This window comes from Pseudopodoces humilis, chromosome 24 (genome assembly GCF_049639895.1).
Source record: "Pseudopodoces humilis isolate 2021_Gansu_Grassland_sample_001 chromosome 24, ASM4963989v1, whole genome shotgun sequence".
Taxonomy (NCBI): domain Eukaryota; kingdom Metazoa; phylum Chordata; class Aves; order Passeriformes; family Paridae; genus Pseudopodoces; species Pseudopodoces humilis.
In genome coordinates this window covers 5,942,959-5,966,879 of record NC_142223.1, presented here as the reverse complement: position 1 = coordinate 5,966,879, position 23,921 = coordinate 5,942,959, and the positions used below count along the sequence as shown (strand labels likewise).

Here is a 23,921-nt window from a genome sequence, read left to right as displayed (position 1 = left end):
AGATGTTCAGCCCCAGGTACCACCACAAGCTTTAGATATTTGGGATACCCCCCAAATCGGGGGCAAATCCTGCAATTCCTGGTTCCCAGGAACATTCCAACATCCCACTGACCTCCATGAGAGCCCAGTTCAGTGAGTGGGATGGGATGGGGGTACCTGAGGCGTTTGGAGCCCTCTGAACCTGGTTTTCCATGGATTTGGTGGCAGTGGGGCTGCTGTGGGGACCCCTGAACCTGCTTTTCTATGGATTTTGGGGCACAGCTCACCTGGAGCTCCCTGCTGTTGGTTTCTTCAGCCCCAGCTCCTCACACTGTGCCTCGTAAATCTGGTTCATGGTGCTGTTGCCCAGCTCACACATCAGCTGAAAGTGAAATTCAGGGAGGAGGTTAAAGCCTCTGAGAAATTCCAGGGAATCCCTGGATTCCCACCATTTCTGCCTGGCTGGTAAAATCCAGCACTCACTTTGATCAGCTCCGGCTCCCAGGAATCCAACGTGAGGGATCGGACCTTGGAGCAGTGAACACCCAGGCTCCTGCTCAGCCAAGAGGAAGAAAATCCAAAAATTATTACAATTCCAGAATCCCAGAATTTCCCTAATGAGGTTAGTCCAGTTCTTTATCTCTGTGCAGATGGAGCTAAACCAGGGGTGCTGTGCATAGAAACCACACAGTGACAATTCCTGCTGGATCTCTCGGCACAAACTGCATCAGCTGCAATTCCAGCTCCACCACTTTCCCTGGGATCCTGCACTCCATCCCTGGTCATTTTCCCTGGGACCCTGCACTCCATCCCTGGTCATTTTCCCTGGGATCCTGCACTCCATCCCTGCCTCTTTTCCCTGGGATCCTGCACTCCATCCCTGGCCATTTTTCCTGGGATCCTGCACTCCATCCCTGGCCATTTTTCCTAGGAATCTTTTAGTCCATCTCTGGCCATTCTGCCCAGACCCCTGCACTCAATCCCTGGCTGTTTTCCTGGGATTTCCCCCTGGAATCCCGCAGCCCAGCAGCACCTGTGGATCCCGGAGCACTCGATGCACAGCAGGATGCCCAGGTTGATGCTGGCCCAGCGAGGGTCTGGCTGCCCACAGTCACAGCACTGGTCATTCCCAGGGACGCTCTGCACTCTCTGCAGGATTGTTTCCCCCTTCCCGCCGCGCTCCCGGGAATCCGTGGCCGAGTCGATGCTGCTGGTGGAGGGGGAGGCTGTTCTGTCCAGCCTCTGCAGGGAAAAGCAAGAAATCAGGATATGAACACCTCGAACACACCTGGAGGAGACTGAACTGGGCTTAGTTTGATGCCTTGGAGTGGCTCTGAAGGAGTGGGATGGTAATTTAGGATTTCAGCTTCTCTATTTTCCATGGATTTGTAACCCTGCAGAGGTTCAGTGCAGAACTTTACACTCCACACACAGTGGGAGCTGCTGCCTTCCCATTTTGGGCAGACACAGCAATTCCTCTCCTGGCCTGGGAATCAAGGACACCTCACTGCCCCAGGCCTGAGAGATGGAAACAAAAGTGAGTTGGGGGCAGCAAACTTGGGGTAAATTCCTTCATTTCCTGAAGCTGGAATTGGAGGTTTAACCCCTGGTATGTAAATAAATAAACAAACTTATAATTGTCTAAAAACCCGTGACCATTGTCCATCTTGGGTGTCACTTTCTGACTGGCCAAGGCCGTCAATAAATTCCCAGTTTTATTCTCTTAACCTTGCCCGGCCTCTGTTCCAGGCAGCCACTCCAAGGCATCAAGCTGACGAAGGGAACAGGGAATTCTGGCTTTTCCTCCTTCACCTCAATGTAGTAGCTGTCGGGGCTCTCCCGGTAGGCAGAGGCGATGCTGGCTTGCACAGCCTGGATCCAGGCCTGGCGCAGCTTCTCGGAGTCAGCCTGCAGCATGCAGCTCCTGGAGAGCAGGGAGGGGAGCCAAAAACCACAGGGGATATTTGGGGTCAGGCTGTTCCTCTTCATCCTCAGCACAGGCATTGCAAAAATTAACCCCGCAAGCTTGGGGTGTTCCCTCTCCAAAACTTCCAGGTAAAAATTAACCCTACAAAGTTGACAGTCAAAGGTGTTCCCACTCCAAACTTTCCAGCCAAAATTCACCCCACAAGGTTGGGGTGTTCCCTCTCCAAACTTTCCAGGTAAAAATAAACCCCACAAGGTTGGACAGCCAGAGGTGCTCCCAATCCAAACCCTCCAGGCAAGTCTGGAAACTGTTTTTAAAAGCTGGGCATGATAGAATTGGGCATTATCTATCAAGTATAAATTATCAACAGAAATAATGAATGCTATATAAATAATATAATAGATATAGTTATACAATCAGATCCAGCTTCTGGGGAAGTCTGAGGAACTTCCCAGGGATTCTGGCATCTCCCAGACAAAATTTAGCAGGCCAGGGCAGCCTCTGCTCAAATCTCAGCCCAGCCCAGGGAGCCCTGGGGAGCCCCAAACTCACTTGGTGGGGGAGACGACCTCGAAGCAAAACCTCCTCTCGATGTCCTCGCAGGGTTTGACCGTGCAGAGCCTCAGGTCCTCCACCACCACGGTCAGGACATCCTGGGGGGACACAGCAGGGCTTGGGGGGGCTTGGAGGGGCTGGGGCACAACTGAGAAACTCCTGCCCAGACCCTCCAAACTCCCTCCTACCCAAAAACTCCAAACTCCTGCCCAAATCCCCCAAATTCCTGCCCAAAACTCTCCAAATCCTTCCCACACCCTCCAAACTCCTTCCCAAGCTCCCCAAACCCTCTCAACCTCCTGCTCAAACCCCCCAAACACCGCAAACTCCTTCCCAAACCCCTCAAACTCCTGCCCAAGCTCCCAAATTGCTTCCCAAACCCCCCAAACTCCTGCCCAAGCTCCCAAATTGCTTCCCAAACCCCCCAAACTCCTGCCCAAGCTCCCAAATTCCTTCCCAAACCCCCCAAACTCCTGCCCAAGCTCCCAAATTCCTTCCCAAACCCCCCAAACTCCTGCCCAAGCTGCCAGACTCCCTCCCAGCCCCTCCTGGCCCAAGCTGAGTGTGCAGAGAGCAGAGCCAGCCTCTCCCCAGGTAACTCCAGGGCCACAGGAAGGGATTTTATGGGAATAAAATCACCCAAGATCACGTCAGGTTTGCTGGGCACCTCCCCAGCCGCCTGCACTGAGCAGGAAGATCGAATCCAAATGAAAGAATTACTTAATAAGCAATTCTTTAATAAAGAATTCTTTAATAAATATTTCCTGCCCTTTTCCAACCCTGGAGCATGCTTGTGGCCTTGCTGTCCCTCTGACCTAAATCCCCACTCCCTGCAGGACCCCCCAGCCAAGCAGTTGGTTAATGAAGCAGTTGGTTAATTAATTAATTAACCACTTGGTTAATCCCCTGCTGTCACCTGGGGCAGCCCCACTGACCTTTAGCTTCTTCTGGTAGACCAGCTGGCTGTTCTGGATGGAAAACCACCTCCTGAGGGGGGACAGACACACACAGACATCAGGGCTTTCCCATTAAAAATTACAATTTTAATGAGGTTTTGGAATAGATGAAATAAATAAATAAAATACACCAATGAACTGTTTGTGCACAAAAACTGCTTGTTTTTTGCATGGGAAAAAAAAATAAGGCTTGGAATTAGAGATTTCTGAAGGGGTTGGATAAGAATTCCTTCTCTTTGAAGCTTCCCCTGGTGCTGAGGAGGCAGGGGAAGGGAATTCCAGGGAAATCTGGTGTCATTCCTTGTCCCTCGGGCTCCCTGGCAGGGAAGGAGAGAGCAGCTCCAAGGCTCTGTTGGAGCCTCCATTAAAAATCATTTAATTTATTTAACAACCTGATCATCTTCAGGGAAAGCAGAGAAAAACATTCCCAGCAGGAAGAAAACACTGGAATACCTGAGCACAGAGTCATTCATGGATTACACATGAATGTAAATTTTTGCTCTGCTGGCAAAAAACAATAAAAAATTGTCAGGGAAAAGGAGATAAAACAGAATTCTCTGCCTTTTGTCACGGCTGAAACATCAAACAGATAAAATAATTTGACAGATGTGGGGTAAAAATGGGAAAATCCAGGTGACTGGAGGGTGTTCCATCTGTGTGGGATGAGCTGGATGAGCTGAGGAGGTTCAGAGAGGCTGCGCTCAGCTCCACTCCAAGTCAGGATATTTTGGGATTTGGGGAGGATTTTGCTGCTCCAGGGAGAGGGAGAAGCTGAGCACAGCGAGGAGGTGATGAGTGGGCTCCAGGAGCTGGGAAAAGCTGGGAATAGCTGGCTGTGGGTGGGAATGAAGACAGGGACAGAGCTGTGGCAGGCTGCTGCCCGCTGGGACTGGGCTGGGGAAGGATTTCAGGAAGAAAATTGGGATTTGAGGGTAGGGAACAAACTAGGAGCCGCTGAGGCTGAAGAGGATGGTGTTCCCTCCAGGATAAGCACCCTTTGGAGGGATCCATGAATTCCCAGGGAGTTTCTAGGGGAGAGGAATAACTCCAGGCAAATCCTGTCCCAAGAGCCAAGATCTTGGATTAACCTGGCACATTTTGGGATGGCATTTGCTCCACACGTGGTGTGATGGAAGCAGCTATGGATCAAGGCTGGATCAAGGGAAACACGGAGCAGGAAATCCTGAAATGTTCATAAAAACTCAGCCCAGACACCTCCCCACAGCTCTGAACCCCAGCAGAGCCTTAGAGCTGCTCCCTCCCTCCCTGCCAGAGAGCCTGAGGGACAAGGACTGATGTTAAATTTCCCTGGAATCTCCTCAACGTCGGAAAGATTTGAAGAGAAGGAATTCTTATCCAACCCTTTCAAAAATCTCTAATTCCAAGCCCTTTTTTTCCATGCAAACAAAGGCAGTTTCTGTACATAAAACCAGTTTGTTGAAGCTTTTAATTAATTTATTTATTTCATGTATCTATTCCAAAGCCTAAGCACAGCCCAGCCATGCTGGATGCCCTGTGTGGATCCCATGGCCAATTAAAAGATCCCCAATTCTTGTCTCATTCCCTGTTGTGTGAGAGGAGGGAACGTGGCTGAAACCAGCATCGATCCCAGGCATCAGAAACTCCCCAGAAGAGTCAGAATCTTTCTGCACAACCACTCCTGACCCTCTCAGGAGATCCCAAACACAAAAATATCGAGGAGGGGTGGAAGGTGAAGCTCTGCTCCCACTTTTCCACATCTCTGGCAACTCCAGAGGAGCTCCCAGATGGAATTTTCTCCACTCCTAAAGGCAGGCTCAGGGCACGGAAAGCCATTTCTGGCAGCACAAATTCACACATGTGAATTCACAATTCTCACATCTCCCCACCCCAAAATGGACAGGTTGGATCCTCCTGGAACATTCCCTGCGTTGGAATATTTCCCTAAATTGTTAGAAATGCACTTTAATTCCTCAAAATTGCTATAAAAGCATTTTAATTCCTGTAAATTGCTATAAATGCACTGGGCCCTCTCTTCCTTAGGAGGATCCTGGTCATTATTCCATTGTGAAAAACACTAAAACTGCAAAAATTCTCAAACCAACCTAATTTTAATGATTTGAATGATTCATCTTTTAGCTCAAAATCCTTCCAGTGATGCTAAGATCTCACTAGAAGGGAAGTGTGCAGAGTCTCAGCCCGAAGATCAGGTGAAATTTGAATTCTTTCTCACCTGTTCCATGTTTTGAAGGCGTTGCTGGCTCTCTTGAAGAGGTAACCTTCCATCACCACCCCATTGGGGGCATCCACATTGAACTCCACCTTGGAGTCATCGTAGGAGAAGTCCTGGAAAAAGGAAAGAGACTCAGACTCTGACAGGATTTCTGGGTACAGGGTGGAAATGGTTTAATAAAACATCAAAAAGAGACAAATCTGCCAAAATCTCGAAGTTTTGGACAGGATTCCTGACTCTGACAGGATTTCTGGGATCAGGATGGAAATGGTTCAATAAAACATCAAAAAGAGACAAATCTGCCAAAATCCCCAAGTTCGGAGCCATCAGTCCCTGAGGTGCAGTAATGGATTATTCCCATCCCAGCAAATTTATTTATCCCTGTTTTTGTAACAAAGTGCTGGACATGCTGCATTTCCCTCCCCTGGCAGCTTATGAGGAGAAAATCAGAAGGGTTTATCCTCAGGAGCGCTGAAAATTCCCAATATTTGGGTCAGGCTGAGGCGGGAAATGAAGCAGGGGGTGCTCACAGAGTGAGGTGATGGCGCTGCAGGGAGCCAGGATGGACCCAGCCCCAGCCTTGGCCCAGGAGGAAAAGGGGAGAATTCCAGAGCCCCAGTGATGCCTTTTGGGGCTACCTAAAAACAGAGGCCAGACAAAATTAAGGGAATAAAAAGCAGTTCTATTTATCAAAGGGCCTTCAGGTGCATTTAGGGCAGACAAAACCACCCAAAATGAACCACGGCTCATGGGTTTTTATCCTTTTTTAAGGTGGGTCCATTTGCAGATTGGGGGTTAATCCTCCAATTCCAGCTTCAGGAAATGAAGGAATTTACCCCAAGTTTGCTGCCCCCAACTCACTTTTGTTTCCATCTCTCAGGCCTGGGGCAGTGAGGTGTCCTTGATTCCCAGGCCAGGAGAGGAATTGCTGTGTCTGCCCAAAATGGGAAGGCAGCAGCTCCCACTGTGTGTGGAGTGTAGAGTTCTGCACTGAAGAGCTGCAGGGTTACAAATCCATGGAAAATAGAAAAGCTGAAATCCCAAGGCTTTGCCATTCCCAAGCTGTCCTTGGATGCCACCTCCCTGTGGCACCAGTCAGAGGCGATTTGTCACCCCAGCCAGAGCTCATGGATGCTGACATTTCTGGCAGCTGGGGAGCAGGACACGGAGCAGAGGGTAGAGCAGCTGCTCTCCAGCTCGGCATCCTCACCCCTGAGGCCATTTTCTGCCTCGTTCCCAAGAGAAATTAGGTCAGGAAAGCGAAACCGCTCCTGTGCCCCGCGGCACACCACGGCTGCTTGCCGATGCCGCTTCCCTCTCCAGCACAAATATTCCAAAGGTTCCAAGACCCTCTAAATGCCATTCCCGGCTCGGCAGCAGCCCCTGGAGATGCTCTGTTGCCTGGCAACAAGCACTCAGCTCTCATGAAGATGAGTTATTTCCACAAATGTGCCTGGGAGGTGTCAGGACAAGAATAACACGGATCCAGGAGGAGCAGATCCAACGGGACAGGATGGAGGAACTCCTGGAAAAGGAGCAGGATGCTCAGTCCAGCCCTGGAAAGTGCTGCAAGGTACCCAGTCCAGGGGTTTCTGCTCAGTTTTTCCCTCTCAGATCTTTCACATCCACGGTGCAAAGCCCCAGCAGGGATTTTCCCGGCGGCTCGTGGATGCTAGATTTTCGTGGGGCTGCTCCAAACTGACAATTCCAGGAGTTTGATGAGGATCTGCACTGATTTGTGTCTGCATGGGCTCGTGGTGAAAAACACAAACATCCCAAAAAGCTCAGTAAAAGCTGCAAAGTGCCCATTTTTATGGGAATTTTTTAAGGGAATTTTTTTAAGGGAAATTTTTTAAGGGCTGTGCCTCACTTTGAGGAAGAGTTAAAATCAGGGGGAAGGTGTAAATACAATCCCCTGCCTCCTCCTGAATCCATCATTTCCCGGGTGGAAATGAGGATAAATGCTGAGGAGTGCAGGAGGAACAGATGGGCCCCACCAGTAAATCCAGTAAAAACCAGTGCAGCCAAGCCAGGTGTGAGTTTAACCTGGATGAGCTGGGATTTGGAACACCTGCAGCCCTGGGATTGGAGCTGGGAAGGGGAAATCCCACAGGATTTCCATGGATTCCAAAGGATCCTTGCCTTTGGAGAGCCCTGAGCCGCACTTTGGGAACATTCCACCCCAAAACCCACCCCAAAGGTGGCTCAGGGAAGGAGCCCCGGGCCAAATTCTGTTCCTTTTCCTGCTGCTCAAAACTTCCCTTCCAATCCCCAAAAATTCCTGAGTGCAGAGCAGTGCCCAGAGCTGGGAGGTGGATTTGGAAATCAGCTACAAATTGTTCTAAATGGCAACATAGTTGGCTTTTGCAAGTTATTCTTGATTACAAAGGTTTTGATATGATATCATTTGTAGTCTCTTTTAACTGCTTTTTGATACAGTATCATTTGTTAGTTTTTATATGTACTGTGCATAAAAACAGTAAATTATAAATATATAATATATTTATAACCTATTATATAATATTATAATATCATATACATCATCTAATATAGTTAATATAATACAATATTATATTGTTAATATATAAAAACAATACTATAAAGAGTAATGTGATAAATACATGACCAGCACTAAATATTGTCCCTTTTATCCCTTACTAAACTTTTTAAAATTGCAAAGAATGACTCCAGTTTCACCCAAAATGAGGGGAGAAGGACCAGTCTGCCCAGCAGCCTCAGGGACACTTTGTTCCATCCCACTGCTGGGAGCGCCTGAAATCTTTGCCACGAAGCCCTGGGGAGTGTTGAGACACGAATGAAGGGAAAGGGGAGAGAAAAATCTGAATTTATCCCCGTGATCAGGTGAATTTTCCTGTTCTCAGCCAGGCCAAGGCCTAAAGGGGGATGGACAGAGATGTCTGAAAGGGAAAAACATGACAAAAACTGGGCAAATTCCAGTTTAAAATGTGAGATTCCTACACCAGCTCCTGTCCCAGCCCAGACAGGGAATTTTCTCCCCACAGCCACTGCAAATGTCTGGAAAAAATAATTATCAGACCATTTCTTGAGAGCTGATGCCATGGTTTGGACTCTGGCTGAGGAGATCCCAAATGTCTGAGCACGAACCCCCTCAAGTGCCAAACCTGCTTTTAATGGGTCCCTGGAAAACCTGGATCCTCTTAATTCTTGGGAATAATGGAAAGGTCCTTCTAATAGAGCAATATTTATCTCTAAAATACAGCAATATTTGAATGCAGGATTTTAATAAAGAAACCTTTTCTTGAACTCTCCCCACTCACTGCTGCTTTTAGTGTGTCCCTGGACCTGTTTTATCCACTGAAAATTTGGATCCTGTTAATTCTTGGGAATAATGGAAAGGTCCTGGCTGGCAGAGCAGCAGCTCTGACTCCCAAGGGATGCAGTGGAAAACCTTCTCCCTCTTTCTCCTTTCCCTTCTAAGATTTATCCCTAAAATACAGCAAGATTTTAATGCAGGATTTGAACATTTTCCTGCAGGATTTTTAGCATTTTCCTGCAGGATTTTACTAACCAACCTTTTCCTGAACCCTTCCCACACTCTCTGGACTGATTTATTCACTCTGCATTTATCACCTCCTTGTCTACGAATTCCTGACACAGAAAAGATTTCCCAGGATTGGGATCTGAGACAGCAAGAGCAGAGCCAGGCAGGATCGCTCTGCTCCAAGGAATGGGACACATTCCCAGATGAGACATCAATCTGTGCTTCCCAGGAAATCCCTGGGATCGTGTTCCTGGGGCTGTCAGCCTGAATTCCCAGCCTGGGAGCTGAGATCCCTCGGGAATGACCCCACTGAGCAGCAAGGAAGGGACACATTCGCAGGACACATCCAGAGGGATGGGGGGAATAAAAAGGACATTCATGGGGATGATTTCCAAGCTGCAAATGGGAATTAAAAAACCAGCATGGGCACAGATGGGCTCAGGAATGAATTAAAAGGAAAAGAGATTAAAAAAAAAAAAGGGGAGAAAATCCAATTTGAAGGCGGCCTCGTGGCTCATCCAGGAAATTCCCTGTCCAGTTCCAGACCCAGAAGAGTTCCTCCAATCGCCCCTCTAGAAGGAGCATTTTGTGCAAAAATCTTCCTTGTGCAAAGGAAATTATTAAATCCAAACCCCCTCCAGCTCCAGCGAGCAGATTTCACGTGGAGAGTGAAGCTGGAGCCAGCTCAGAATCTTTGGAGGAGGGAATTTTCTATGGAAGGAGCTTTCCATACCCACTGGAGCAGGGAGGTCTCACTTCAAGGTTCATTCCTACCCCCAAAATCACAAGCCCTGGCTGCAAGCAGATCAAACCTCTCTCTAAAGCACCAACACTTGCTTCAAAACCTTTCCAATAAACACAATCTCTGCAGCAAGAGTGATTCTTCCTGAAATTCCCTGAAAATCCACAGCCTTATTCCCTCAGTTATCCATTCCAGGCTGAAATAATGCTGAATAAAACAGAATTTTCTCTGCAACAACTTGATTTTTACAGATTGAAACCCCCCTTCCCCCCCAAACCTCAGCAAGCACAGGCAGGGAATCATTTCAGTTCAGCTGAGTTTAGATACCAAAATAAAAATATTTCCTACCACCAAACCGCCGCATTTTATTTTATTATCATTTTGTTTTCCATCAGCAGCAAAACAGGGAATGCTTTCCCTCTTGGAAGACAAAGAATTTATCCCAAAGAATCCTCTTGGAGTGATCAATAATGCTCAGTATTGAACAATGACATAATTTCCACTCTCACTGCATTATTTACACGGCCAGGCATGGAAAAACTCCTGGAGGAGAATTGGGAATTGTGCCCAGTTTGGGCTGTTTGATTCCCAACAAAATAATCCCAAAGGAATATTCCCATTCCCTAAAGGTGCACACACACCCCTCACACACGCACAAACACAACGTTCCCGTGTCCTCTGCTGGTGTGTAAATTCCCAGCTTTTCTGGCTCTGTAAATCCAAAGACAATCCCAGCCCCTCCGAGGCAGCCGGAATTTGGGAATTTGGAGGCCAAATCCCACTCGCAAACCCTTTTGTCTCCCTGTTTTCCCGGTGCCAGAGGCTCTCCCTGCTCCAGAGCTTTCCAAAGCCCAGGGGTAAACCCAGCAGCAAAGCTAAGCTTGGCTTTGGGGTCACACCAAAGTCCCACAGCCACAATTCCCCTTCCCAACCCCTAAACTTTGGGGATTTTCCTTACCAGGAGATATTCCAGCCTGCCAAAAATCTTCATTTTCGGGAAGGAGCGAGGGAAGGAGGCTCTGGTGCCTTTCCTGGAGAGCAGGAGCAGCTCCGCGTCCTCTCCCTCCTCCTAGAGCAGCATCCCCGTGGGCTGGCAGCGAAGGAGGGATTTGCTTTTCGCAGCTCTTTTTTCCCTTCCCTCCTCCCCCCGTTCCCTTTTGGGAAGCTCCGGCTCTGGCACAGAGCAAAGGACGCCTGGTGGCCCTTGGGGACCACCTGCTCCCCCCTTCCCGAGCCTCCTATTGAGAGGCAATCAGCTCGGAGCTGGCTTAATTATCATAATTAGCATACAGCTGGCGGGGAGGGCAGGGAGAGGCCGGGAGCAGAGCAGGATGCGCTCCCAGGGAGCCAACAGAGCCCGGCTTGTGCGCCCTGCCCGGCCCCTGGAGCACAGCCAGCCTTGGGGCAGCGCTTCCAGCCCGGGATTGTTCCCCACAGCTGGGCTCGCTGAGGCTCACAGCCCTCCATTCCCGAGCTGCTCCGGACTGGGAATGGGAACCAGGCTGGGAAGGAGGTTTTTGATAGCCCCATGTCACTAAAATCATGGAATTAAAGGTGGCAAAGCTCTCCAGGATCATTAATTCCAACCATTAACCAGGCACTGCTGTGGGCACCGATTCCAGCAGGCATCAGTGGGCACCAATTGCAGCCCCAGGAATCAGTGGAATCAGTGGGCACCAATTCCAGCAATTCCAGCCCCAGGAATGGGTGCTGGAAGGGCTGGATGGGCCCAGGATTGTTCCCCACAGCTGGGCTCACTGAGGCTCAGAGCTCTCCACTCCATTCCCGAGCTGCTCCAGACTGGGAATGGGAACCAGGCTGGGAAGTAGATTCTGGAGAGCGCCGTGTCCCTAAAATCATGGAATTAAAGGTGGCAAAGCTCTCCATTAATTCCAGCACTGCTGTGCTCACACCAAACCACGCCCCAAGTCCCCCCTCCACACATTTTTTGGACACTCCAGGGATGAGGACTCCACCTGTTCCAACACCTGAGCACCCTCTGAGTGCAGAATTTTTCCCAAATTCCCAATCTAAAATCTGCCACCCTCCCCTCAGTTTCGGTGCAGCAGAAGGTTCCAGGAAAAACAGGACCTGTGAGCAAGGCCTGCTTCAAACATTCCCATTTCCCTCCTCTTTTCCCACAGGGAAAAATTCCCAGCTCTGTGTTTTCCACGTTGAAAGAAAACAGATTTTGTGATGAATTTTCCTTTCCCAGCAGATTTCTTTTAATTAAAACAACAACGAGAGAAAATGCTGTGGATCACTTCCTTCTGAACTTGGCTCTCAGAGAGCCAAGGACAATCCCATTCCCTGCCTTCAAAATCACAGTTCCCCACCCCAAAACCACTTCAAACACATTATTTAACCCAAATTTCCTCCCTTAGCAGGCTGCTTGGGGAAACACTAATGAGAAAATAAAGATATTTGTGCCGTCACGCTAATTAAGCACAACAATCTACAAGTTTTTCCAGGGTTTTGTGGGCTCAGCTTGAAGATTCCTATTTAAATCAAGGCAGGTGATTTAAACAGAAAAATCAGCGGCCTTGATTTAAGCAGAAATCTTTTTTAAGGATTTGATTTAAATAAAAATCTTATTTAAAGAGGGTCCTGGTACATCACAAAGGGAGAAGCAGCAGCACAGAGGGACTGAAAATGGTTCCAGGCAGGAAAATTGCAATGTGAAATTGCAGTGAGGATGTTCAGGTCCCTTCCAGGCTCTGGGCTTTTGTATCCTGATCGATCCTGAGCCTAATTGCTCCTTGTCCCTCTTGGAAGCTTCATTCCCTGCTGGCCAGGGAGGGGCTGAAGTGGAAAATCCAGGCTGAAGAGATTTTTCCAAGTCCCTCTGGATGAAGTCATGGCTCCCAGGGCAGCTGAGGGGTCACAAATGGATTCACCCCTCCCTCATGACTTCATCCATGCCCAGGGAATGTCACTCCTCGCAGTTCAAATTTCCATTTTGTGGCTTGTGCCATTTCGGAGGGAGAGCATTAGAGGCCCCTTAGATCCCGTCTGAGTGCAGATATTGATCCCTGGGATATTGATTTTTGGGTATGGAATATTGAGTGCCTGCCAGATGTGATTCATCCACCAAAGCCCAGCTCCTCAAATCTCCAGGCACCAAAAAATCAGCCAAGGCTTGCTGTCCCCTCAGTGCTGAACCACAAGTGACCATCACAGCCAGAATTAAAAATCTGATTTTAACACTTTCCCTGAGAGTGAAACCAAGCCCACTTCAAGCTGGGCTTTAAAATGCCAACTTCACTGAGGTTTCTTTGTGTTGCTCTCAGTAAATACCCGGAGCAGGAAATCCAGAGGGATAAAAATGCCAGGGGAAGGAAATCCTGGTGGGTACTCACCTGCAGGAGGGTCTGCAGGGCCAGGGCAGCAAGGCAGGGACAAGAGGAAGGAAAGAAAAATAAATTAGTTTGATGTTTCTGCAACCTTCAGCTTGGAAATCCTCACCAAGGGTGGAAAATCTGAGATGCCTCAGTTTGAAAAATTTGATTTAAATCAAGGCTGCAGAGGGAATTAAATGTGTCCACAGAGAGGCTGAAAAGCAGCTCAGGACAGTTCCAGGCAGGAAAATTGAAATCCTGAATTGCAGTGAGGATGTTCAGCTCAGAGCTGTCAGAGAGGGAAGAGATTTGCCCTTTCCCCAAAACCAGCTCTGCTCTGTGCTGCTTTTCATCAATCCCATCTCTGTCTTCCAGAGGAATTTCCAGGGGTCAAATCCTCAACAGCAAAGGGGGAGGCAAAAGGGGAAGGAAAAGCCAGAAGAGGGCACAATCCAGCCAGGTGCCCAAGCCTGAGGGGTCCTGGTGTATCCCCGTGCCTCCCACAGCCAGAAAAATCAGGAAAATCCTGAACTGGAGACACCCAGGGCTCACCCTCTGCTGGATCAGGGCGTGCTTGTGCTCCATCTCCCTCTTCTCCACGGCAGAGTCGATCACCAGCTGGTCCAGCTGAGGGAAAACGGGTGGAAAAGTCAGGATGGAGATTGAGGAGACTGGTCTGGGATGGCAGCAGACATCCCAATATCCCAAAGCCCCAAAAAGGGGTGAAAAAGAGGGGAAAGGGGGAAAAAAGGAGGAAAAAAAGAGGCAAAAAGGAGAGGAAAATGAGGCAAAAAGGAGGCAAAAATGAGGCAAAAAAAAAGACAGAAAAAGAGGTGAAAAACGGGGGAAAAGGAGGGAAAACAAGGTGAAAAAGAGCCAAAATGAAGCAAAAAGGGAAAAAGGAAGGGAAAAGGAGGGAAAAAGGAGGGGAAAAGAGGCAAAAAGGAGGGGAAAAGAGGCAGAAAGGAGGCAAGAAAGAGGAAAAAAGGGAAAGGAAGGGAAAAGGAGGAAAATAGGAGGAAAAAAGGAGGGAAAAAAGAAGGTAAGGAAAGGGCAAAAAAAGAGGTGAAAAGGAGGCAAAAAGGAGGTAAAAAGGAGGCAAAAGGCCACATTTGATGTGATGCAGCAGCCCAGGATGAAGCTGCAGGCGTTCCCTGGTGGCCAGAGGAGCAGCTGCCCGGGAAAGGGGGAGTCCCCCCGTCCCCCTGGGGTGCACAGAGCCTGTCCCTCACCTCCTGGGGTGCACAGAGCCCCATCCCTCACCTCCGTGGCCAGTTTCTTCATGTAGGGGTCCAGCTCGTGCAGGAGGCTGTAGCCCTGCTGGAAGAAGGTGAACTGGGCGTGCATGAAGGACAACATCTGGGGAGAGAAACAACAGCTGCATCAGGGCCAGAGGGAAAAGCCCTCAGCCCTTTCTCCCCACCAGAAAAAAATGGGTTTAACCCTTTCTCTTTTACTTTCCCAAACTCATCTCCTTCTCCTTCCTCCCGCTTTGCTGTGGGCACAGAGAAGGCAAAGCAGCATCCTGAAAATCCCCCAAAAAAGCTGGATTTGCTCCCTGAGGAGCACCCAGGGCTCCTCTCCTGCAGACACTCAGGGCTCTTACCGCATCCAGGATCTCAAATTTCTTCTTGGCCTGCAGCACGTTGATCTGTGGGGGGAAATGGAGACACCCCTCTGAGCACCAGCAGCAAATCCAGCCCAGGAACCTCCCAAATCCACTGGGAAACCCCCAGAAATCCAGCACAAATTAGTCCTGAATTATTCAGCAGGGAATTGCCTGTGAGGTTGGTTTTGGTGATAAAAGCTGGAATAAATGCACAACAGGTGGATTTTCTCACCTGGACTGGTTAAAGTCACTGCTGGAGAAATGTTTCTTTATTTCCCTTACTGAGACCAAATAATCTCAAATATCAAATAATATTTCATACCATAATTTAATCTAATGATTGAGTAACATATTATTTCATATAATAATCTATATATAATATAAATTGTTATAGTAATTTAAAAAAATATTATTCTATATAATAAATTATATATTATATAATTTAATATAAAAATACAATAGCATGTTATTTTATATAATAATATTTATATATATAAAAATATATAAATATTAAATATTTTAATTAATAAAGAAGAACAATTTAATAACATGTTATTGATAAAAATTTATATAATGGAATTAAATCTAAAAATGTAATAACATATTATTTTATATTTAAATATTTAAATAATATGTTATATGTAATAACATATTTTATATTTAGAAATAATATAATATATATTTTATAATATATATTCTATAACATATATAATTTAATACATATTAATATATATTAATATTAATATATACATATGATATATTATATAGTATATATTATACATATTATATATTAATATATATTAATAATTTATCTATAATATATTTAATATATTTTAATATAATGTATTAAAATAATAGATATTATGTAATATTATTATATAATATATATTTATTATATATAGTATATAATATAATAATATATATAATATAATAGTATAATAATATATTATAATATAATTATAGAATGTATATTTATTATACATTTAATATAATTATATATATGATTATATGATATATAGTATAATTTATATAATTATATATTAATATAATATAATATAATATAATATAATATAATATAATATAATATAATATAATATAATATAAATATAATAATAAAATTTAATATAATAATGCAATAACATAATATATTATTTTACATAATCATTTATTATTAAATCCAAAGTATTCATGTCTCCCTTCTGTGCAGGCTGATCCCTGGCTGGGATCCGCACATCCCGTGACTCTGTGGTTTTTAGGGACAGAAGGCATCCCAGTTCTCCCACCTGCAGCACATAGTCCAGGGCCAGGTGCCGGAAGCATTTCCTGGTGATGGTCAGCGTGCCCGTGGCCTCCTCCACCTCGTGGGGCTTGTGCCGCGGCGCCTGCGCGTTCTTCACCAGCGAGATCTCCATGTCCTCCCGCACCTTGTCAAACTGCTTCTTGGTCTCCTTGAACTTCCTCACGTCACTGGGCACCACAAACGGGGAGAAAGGGGCACAAATCTGCGTTAGGAAGGTGGGAAACAAGAGTGGAGAGGGGCCAGTGGGGCTGTGGCCAGGCCAAGATCCTGCTCCAGGTGCCAGCGGGATCCCAGCGTGTCCACTCCAGCTTCAGTCAAGTCTTTCTTCACAGAGTTAGTAGGGAAAGGCACTACTATTATTATTATTATTATTATTATTATTATTATCATTATTATTATTATTATTATTATTATTATTGCTATTACTATTATTGCTATTATTACTATTATTGCCATTATTGCTATTGTTATTACTATTACTACTACTATTATTATTTTATTTTTTGTTTTATTTTAATTATTTTTGGTTTAATTTTATTATTTTTACACACTGCCCTCAAAGCCCCTGTGTCTTCTTGGTCTCCTTGAACTTCCTCACGTCCCTGGGCACAAGAAACGGGGAGAAATGGGGAGAAATGGGCAGAAATCAGGGTTAGGAAGGTGAGACTAAAGAGTGGAGAGGGGCCAGTGGGGCTGTGACCAGGCCAAGAGGGGGATCCCAGTTCAGCCCAGCGTGTCCAGCAGGAAAAACTCCAGCTTAAATCAAATCTTTCCTTAGAGAGTTGGTAGGGAAAGACATTTTTAATTTTTGTTTGTTTTTATTATTTTTGGGTTTGTTTTATTACTATTATCATTGGGATCTGAACTTTGGGATGTCTCTGGCCTGGAGGATCAGCCCTGCAGGGATCTGAACTTTGGGATGTGTCCTGCAGGATCAGCCCTGCAGATGGATTTTGGGATGTGTCCTGCAGGATCAGCCCTGCAGATGGATTTTGGGATGTGTCCTGCAGGATCAGCCCTGCAGATGGATTTTGGGATGGGTTTGTCCTGCAGGATCAGCCCTGCAGATGGATTTTGGGATGGGTTTGTCCTGCAGGATCAGCCCTGCAGATGGATTTTGGGATGTGTCCTGCAGGATCAGCCCTGCAGATGGATTTTGGGATGTGTCCTGCAGGATCAGCCCTGCAGATGGATTTTGGGATGTGTCCTGCAGGATCAGCCCTGCAGATGGATTTTGGGATGTGTCCTGCAGGATCAGCCCTGCAGGGAGGTTCTGGTTCTGCTCCCAGCACACCCAGAACATGTGGAATGGGAAGCTCAGGACACTGAAAATCAAAGGGAAAAGACAAACACCAAACACTCACTCTTTGACAAAATTGTGCAGCTGCTGCCGGACTGACCTCTGGGCCTGGTCAAACAGGATCTGGAAAAGAGGAGAGGGGACAAAATATCAATTATTTTGAAAAAATGGAAAATATCAATTATTTTGAAAAAAGGGAAAATATCAATTATTTTGCAGCATGGAAATGTTGAGGAGTCAGAACATTCATGAGCGCTCTTGAAGACCTTCAGAGTGAGGGACTCAGCTCCTGGGCTCCGTGGTGTTCATTATTCAGTGCCTGACAGAATAAACACCAACATTTCCCCACAGCTGCAGCATTCCCAGGTGCAGAATTCCTGCTGAACTCCTCATCCAGGAGCAGTTCCATTCACATTCCGGCTGCGAGGGGTCAATACTGAATTCCCAGTTTAGCGGTGCCAATCCCATCTGGAATTCCCAGTTTAGCGGTGTCAATCCCATCTGGAATTCCCGGTTTGGCGGTGCCAATCCCATCTGGAATTCCCAGTTTAGCGGTGTCAATCCCATCTGGAATTCCCGGTTTAGCGGTGTCAATCCCATCTGGAATTCCCGGTTTAGCGGTGTCAATCCCATCTGGAATTCCCGGTTTAGCGGTGTCAATCCCATCTGGAATTCCCGGTTTAGCGGTGTCAATCCCATCTGGAATTCCCGGTTTGGCGGTGCCAATCCCATCTGGAATTCCCAGTTTAGCGGTGTCAATCCCATCTGGAATTCCCGGTTTGGCGGTGCCAATCCCATCTGGAATTCCCGGTTTGGCGGTGCCAATCCCATCTGGAATTCCCGGTTTAGCGGTGTCAATCCCATCTGGAATTCCCGGTTTGGTGGTGCCAATCCCATCTGGAATTCCCGGTTTGGCGGTGCCAATCCCATCTGGAATTCCCGGTTTGGCGGTGCCAATCCCATCTGGAATTCCCGGTTTGGCGGTGCCAATCCCATCTGGAATTCCCGGTTTGGCGGTGCCAATCCCATCTGGAATTCCCGGTTTAGCGGTGTCAATCCCATCTGGAATTCCCGGTTTGGCGGTGTCAATCCCATCTGGAATTCCCAGTTTAGCGGTGCCAATCCCATCTGGAATTCCCGGTTTGGCGGTGTCAATCCCATCTGGAATTCCCAGTTTAGCGGTGTCAATCCCATCTGGAATTCCCGGTTTGGCGGTGCCAATCCCATCTGGAATTCCCGGTTTGGCGGTGCCAATCCCATCTGGAATTCCCGGTTTAGCGGTGTCAATCCCATCTGGAATTCCCGGTTTGGCGGTGCCAATCCCATCTGGAATTCCCGGTTTGGCGGTGCCAATCCCATCTGGAATTCCCAGTTTAGCGGTGCCAATCCCATCTGGAATTCCCGGTTTTGCCGGAGGAGGGCACTGGAGCCCCGATGCTGCATCCAGGGAAGGAAAAGCCCAAACCACGCTGGGAACTCGTGAGGGCTCCAGAGCACGGAACAGGGGCCGGGGTCTTACAAATCCCTGAAATTTCCCTCTCTTTTGCAGAATAGATTGTTCCAAGCTCCTTCCTTTACATATATTTATATTTATATTTACATTTACATTTACATTTATATTTATATTTATATTTCTTTGTGTCTATAATTATAATTAAGATATGTATTTATATTAAATATATACATATATTACATTATAAATAATACATATAATACCCAAAAATATATATAATAAATATAGATAATATCTATAATATTATATATCATATAATACATATACATAAATATATGTATTTATATTAAATATATACATGTTAAATTTAAATATAAATATAAACCATTAATATTAAGATATTACCTAGTTAATTAAAATCTTAATTAAAGTATAATACTATTTTATAAAATATAAAATCTTCAGTAGATTATTAAATTTAATATTTATATTTAATTCTATTTATATTTACGTATATTTATATTTACTTATATTTTCATTTCTATTTTTATTTACTTATATTTGTATTTATTGCCTGGCATCTGCCTGGAATCAGGAGCTCCCCCTGCAGAGGTCAGCACTGCCTCAGCAGGAAATTCCTTCCCTTGCTGAGCCCAGCATCCCGGGATGCTCCCATGCTTTCCCTGGATCAGCTCGGTGGGAACTGATTCCCAGGGGCTCCGGGGCAGCGCCATTCCCAATTCCCTGCTCCAGTCACACACAGCCAGCTGGAAAAATCCCTTCCTGGGCCTCCTCCTGCATCCTCCTCGCCCACCCGAGGGATGGAATTCCCTCTGAAACCATTCCCAAGGCAGCCAAGGGCCCTGAGATCCCAGCCCCTTCCAGAGGGCAGCTCAGGAAATCTTGGCTCTCGCCTTGCCGAGCACTCGGGAGTTCTCTGGGAATGTGGGGCTGCCTTGGTTCTGGATCCACACCCAGCTGCTGGATCCCTCCGGGAGGCAGGAATGCCAAAGCTGCTGGGAGAAGTCCCAGAGGGAGAGAGGAAATGTGGCTGAAATGAGGCAGAAAAGGCCGGGGCAGCGACTCCAGCTCCTCTCAGGTGGTTTTGATGTTTGTTCCTCTCTGTGCACTAAAAGGAGTGGAAAAAACTGGGAATTCTCTAGAGCTCTTTGCATTCCAGCAGCTTCGAGCTTGGATTTTGCTGAGTCTGGAGCAGGCCCTGTGCTCTGGCAATAAAATCATAGACCAACTGATTTTTTGGTTTTTTTTTGTGATGGGGGAATATTTTCCCTTTCTTTTTTACTGGTTTCAGTTGTACAAACTGTCCTGGAAACATTCCTGGAGTGAAGCTCTGACATCCCTTCCATAGCTGTGATCCTTGGAGGAGCCAAGACACTCACACCCTCAGAGACAGCAGAAGGCACCAAAAAGAACTCTCTGAACCCCTGGGAAGGGGGGATGCAGCTGAAGTCATTCCAAAGCCATTTCCTGGACAGGGATTCACTCTGCTGTGCTCTCCCAAGGCTGGGGGAGGCAGGATTTGGGAATTCTTCCCCTGGGAATGTGCTGGTGGCAGGGAAATGGTGCCCTGGAGAACCCCAGGGAGTGAGGGGGGACAGGGGAAGGTCCCAGCTCTGGGAAGGATCCTCCTCCCGAGGGGAAAAATTCCCATTTCAGAGGAGGCTGCACTCGCAGACACTCTGCATCCAGAGGTTCCAGGCTGGAAGCTGGGACGGGATCCCTGGGATGAAGGGGGAGCTTCTCAGGGCTTCAGGTGCTGCTCGGCAGGAAGAATTCATGGAAGAAAATCAGGATTTTCTCTGCTCTGCCACAAAAAACAACCTTCCCTCTGCCGCTGCCACGGATTTCTTCACTCCCATTTCTCCTCCTCCAAAGCCCCACAGGCCTGGCAGAGCAGCACATGCGGAACCTTTCCCCGACGCTTTTTTCCTTGGGAAAAGCCATTCCAGGTGCCCGGTGAGGCAGGGGCTGGGAGCAGCTCCTCGGGCAGCTGCGGAGGGCGGCTGCTCTGGGAGCCCAGCGCACTCTGGCAGGGCTCGCAGGTGGCTCAGGCAGAGCTCCTGCTGCAGCCCACGGCAGCCAGACCCCAGCGCTCCTCTGAGCGCACCTCTGCGGCACCCAGAGCCCGGCACCTGCCTCTCGCTGGCAGCTTTGCCTTGTGGAAAGGGCAATTTGAACTCCCGGGGCTCTGGCGTGTGGGAATTTGCCTGCTTTGATCTCGGGGCAGGATTAACGAGTCCTGGCTGTTCAACTCCTCGAGCACAGAGCATCCCCCGGGCAGCGCTGCACTCTCAGTCTGACGCTTCGCTCCCTCACCCCTGGCCCCATGCCACGGATTTGGATGCCAGGCTCCGGAATTTGTCCCAAATCTGCCCCAACGAGGTTTGTGAACAGCCAAAATCCTCCTCGGGGCCCTGGGTGTCCTGCCTCTGCTGCCCAAAGGGAAGAAGAAAAAAATTCTGGAGTGCAGCACTTGGGTGAATTGTCCTCTTGACGATTTTCTCACCCTTCCAGGACCCTTCTTTGTGGCAAACACAGGGGACATCAGCAATGCCACCAGCACCCAGGAGAAAGCTCCTTACCATGTGGTAATTGATCATTTCCTGCAGGCTGTCCCCAAATTTATCCAGGCACTCCTGCAAAAACAATAAAAAAATAAAATAAAAAGGTGAAGAGAAGTGGCAAGGAAGAGAAGCAGCCGCCCCTCATTGCCAGGGCTGAGGGAGAGGCTCAGGAAGGCTCTGAGCAGTCAGTGCTGCTTGCCAGGGAGGTTTCTGAGCCATCTGAGCCTTTCCTTGCCAGTCCAGAGCTGAGCTCCACGTGTGCCTGCGTGGGCACCTCCCAAATCCCTGCTGCTCACTGACCTAGATTGCAACAGCCTCGGCAGCACCGGCCCTTCCTCAGAGTCTGGGTCTGCCTGCAAGTCATGGATCTCACTGCGACCTTCCAGCCTGGTGTCAGCCACTGCATCCCCCACATCAGATCTCGTTCTGAGGGCATCTCACTGAGCTTCCAGCCTGGTGTCAGCCACTGCATCCCCCACATCAGATCTTGTTCTGAGGGCATCTCACTGAGCTTCCAGCCTGGTGTCAGCCACTGCATCCCCCACATCAGATCTCGTTCTGAGGGCATCTCACTGAGCTTCCAGCCTGGTGTCAGCCACTGCATCCCCCACATCAGATCTTGTTCTGAGGGCATCTCACTGAGCTTCCAGCCTGGTGTCACCCACTGCATCCCCCACACACAGAACCTCATTCTGAGTGGCTGCTTAAGCAGCATGAGGGGCTTGGATTTGTGATCCATTCCAAGCAGCAGGGATCTGAGCAGAGATCTGAACAGGAATCTGAGTCGGGATCTGAGCAGGGATCAGCAGGGATCATCAGGGATCTGAGCTGGGATCAGAGCCGGGATCATCAGGGATCAGAGCAGGGATCTGAGCCAGGATCAGCACGGATCAGAGCCAGGATCAGCAGGGATCTGAGCTGGGATCAGCAGGGATCAGAGCTGGGATCAGCAGGGATCTGAGCTGGGATCTGAGCTGGGATCAGCAGGGATCAGAGCCGGGATCAGCAGGGATCAGAGCCAGGATCAGCAGGGATCAGAGCCAGGATCAGCAGGGATCAGAGCCAGGATCAGCAGGGATCTGATCTGGGATCAGAGCCAGGATCAGCAGGGATCTGAGCTGGGATCAGCAGGGATCTGAGCTGGGATCAGAGCTGGGATCAGCAGGGATCTGATCTGGGATCAGAGCTGGGATCAGCAGGGATCTGAGCAGCCCCCAGCCCTCCCCGAATCCCCGGCCCAGCCCAACCTCACCGAGATCATCTCATCCTTCTTGCACTGCTGCGACAGGTCCCGCACGCCGCTGACAAAGTGCTTGGTGGTGGTGATGTAAACCTTGCCAGCCTCGATCATGCCACTGCAGAGCTTCACCAGCTGCACCGACAGGGACAGGGACATGGGGACAGGGACAGGGACACGGGGACAGGGACACGGGGACAGGGACACGGGGACAGGGACACGGGGACAGGGACAGGGACATGGGGACAGGGACAGGGACACGGGGACAGGGACACGGGGACAGGGACACGGGGACAGGGACAGGGACATGGGGACAGGGACAGGGACATGGGGACAGGGACAGGGACACGGGGACAGGGACACGGGGACAGGGACACGGGGACAGGGACAGGGACATGGGGACAGGGACAGGGACACGGGGACAGGGACACGGGGACAGGGACACGGGGACAGGGACAGGGACATGGGGACAGGGACAGGGACATGGGGACAGGGACACAGGGACAGGGACAGGGACATGGGGACAGGGACATGGGGACAGGATCAGCACTGGACAGGGATGCCAATCCCAGCCCCAGGGATTCCAACCCCACCCCGGGGCAGGCTAGGGACGCCAATCCCAGCCCCAGGGAACTGGCTGCTGTGACATTCCCTCTGTCACTCAGCAGTCCCAGGCTCTCCCCTGAGGGCAGGTGAATCCAGAATCCTGTTTTTTCCAGGGGGTTTCTCCTGCTTGCTCCATCGTGGAGGGAACCCGATCACACAGATGGGCCAAGGAGGAGCCAGGATTGGCTCCTTGGTGCTCAGAGAAAATGGAAAAAACTGCCTAAAATCTCTTTGGGATCATCAATCAGAGCCCAGCTGACTGCTCTGGTGTGTACTGGTGGGGACTGGTGGGGACTGGTGGGGGCTGCTCCTGCTTTTGAGTGACAGGAAACCAGAATTCTGCTTTTCTATCCCATTTTCCTTTCCCCAGCTGCTGAACCCCCTTGGGCTGTGAGCAGCCAGTGCCAGGCTGTGCTCCCTCCCAGCTGAAACCATCAGCGCTGCACAGAAATGAAATATTCCCCACACTCCTGCAGCTCCAGGAATCTTTTCCTGGGAATTCCACCTCTGGGACTCAGGGCAGCCTTTCTGCTGGACCTGGGAAGGGCCTTTTTATAGGGATGTCACCTGGGAAATAACCTGGAAAAATGAGGTGGATT

At 48.4% G+C, this 23,921-nt stretch overlaps 1 protein-coding gene across 1 annotated transcript in view; it reads right to left on the bottom strand.

Moving 5' to 3' along the window:
- ACAP3 (ArfGAP with coiled-coil, ankyrin repeat and PH domains 3) overlaps window positions 1-23,921 on the bottom strand; it is a 69,474-nt gene that overhangs the window by 12,884 nt on the left and 32,669 nt on the right. The window contains exons 3-17 of the mRNA XM_088066536.1: window positions 22,732-22,851; window positions 21,498-21,551; window positions 17,506-17,564; window positions 16,125-16,308; window positions 14,839-14,883; window positions 14,496-14,591; window positions 13,785-13,859; window positions 13,254-13,265; window positions 5,630-5,742; window positions 3,397-3,448; window positions 2,459-2,559; window positions 1,792-1,903; window positions 1,013-1,221; window positions 463-532; window positions 267-361 (exon numbers count right to left, since the gene is read on the bottom strand). Of these exons, the coding sequence (XP_087922662.1) occupies window positions 267-361; window positions 463-532; window positions 1,013-1,221; window positions 1,792-1,903; window positions 2,459-2,559; window positions 3,397-3,448; window positions 5,630-5,742; window positions 13,254-13,265; window positions 13,785-13,859; window positions 14,496-14,591; window positions 14,839-14,883; window positions 16,125-16,308; window positions 17,506-17,564; window positions 21,498-21,551; window positions 22,732-22,851 (1,397 nt within the window). The remainder of the gene's footprint in view (window positions 1-266; window positions 362-462; window positions 533-1,012; window positions 1,222-1,791; window positions 1,904-2,458; window positions 2,560-3,396; window positions 3,449-5,629; window positions 5,743-13,253; window positions 13,266-13,784; window positions 13,860-14,495; window positions 14,592-14,838; window positions 14,884-16,124; window positions 16,309-17,505; window positions 17,565-21,497; window positions 21,552-22,731; window positions 22,852-23,921) is intronic.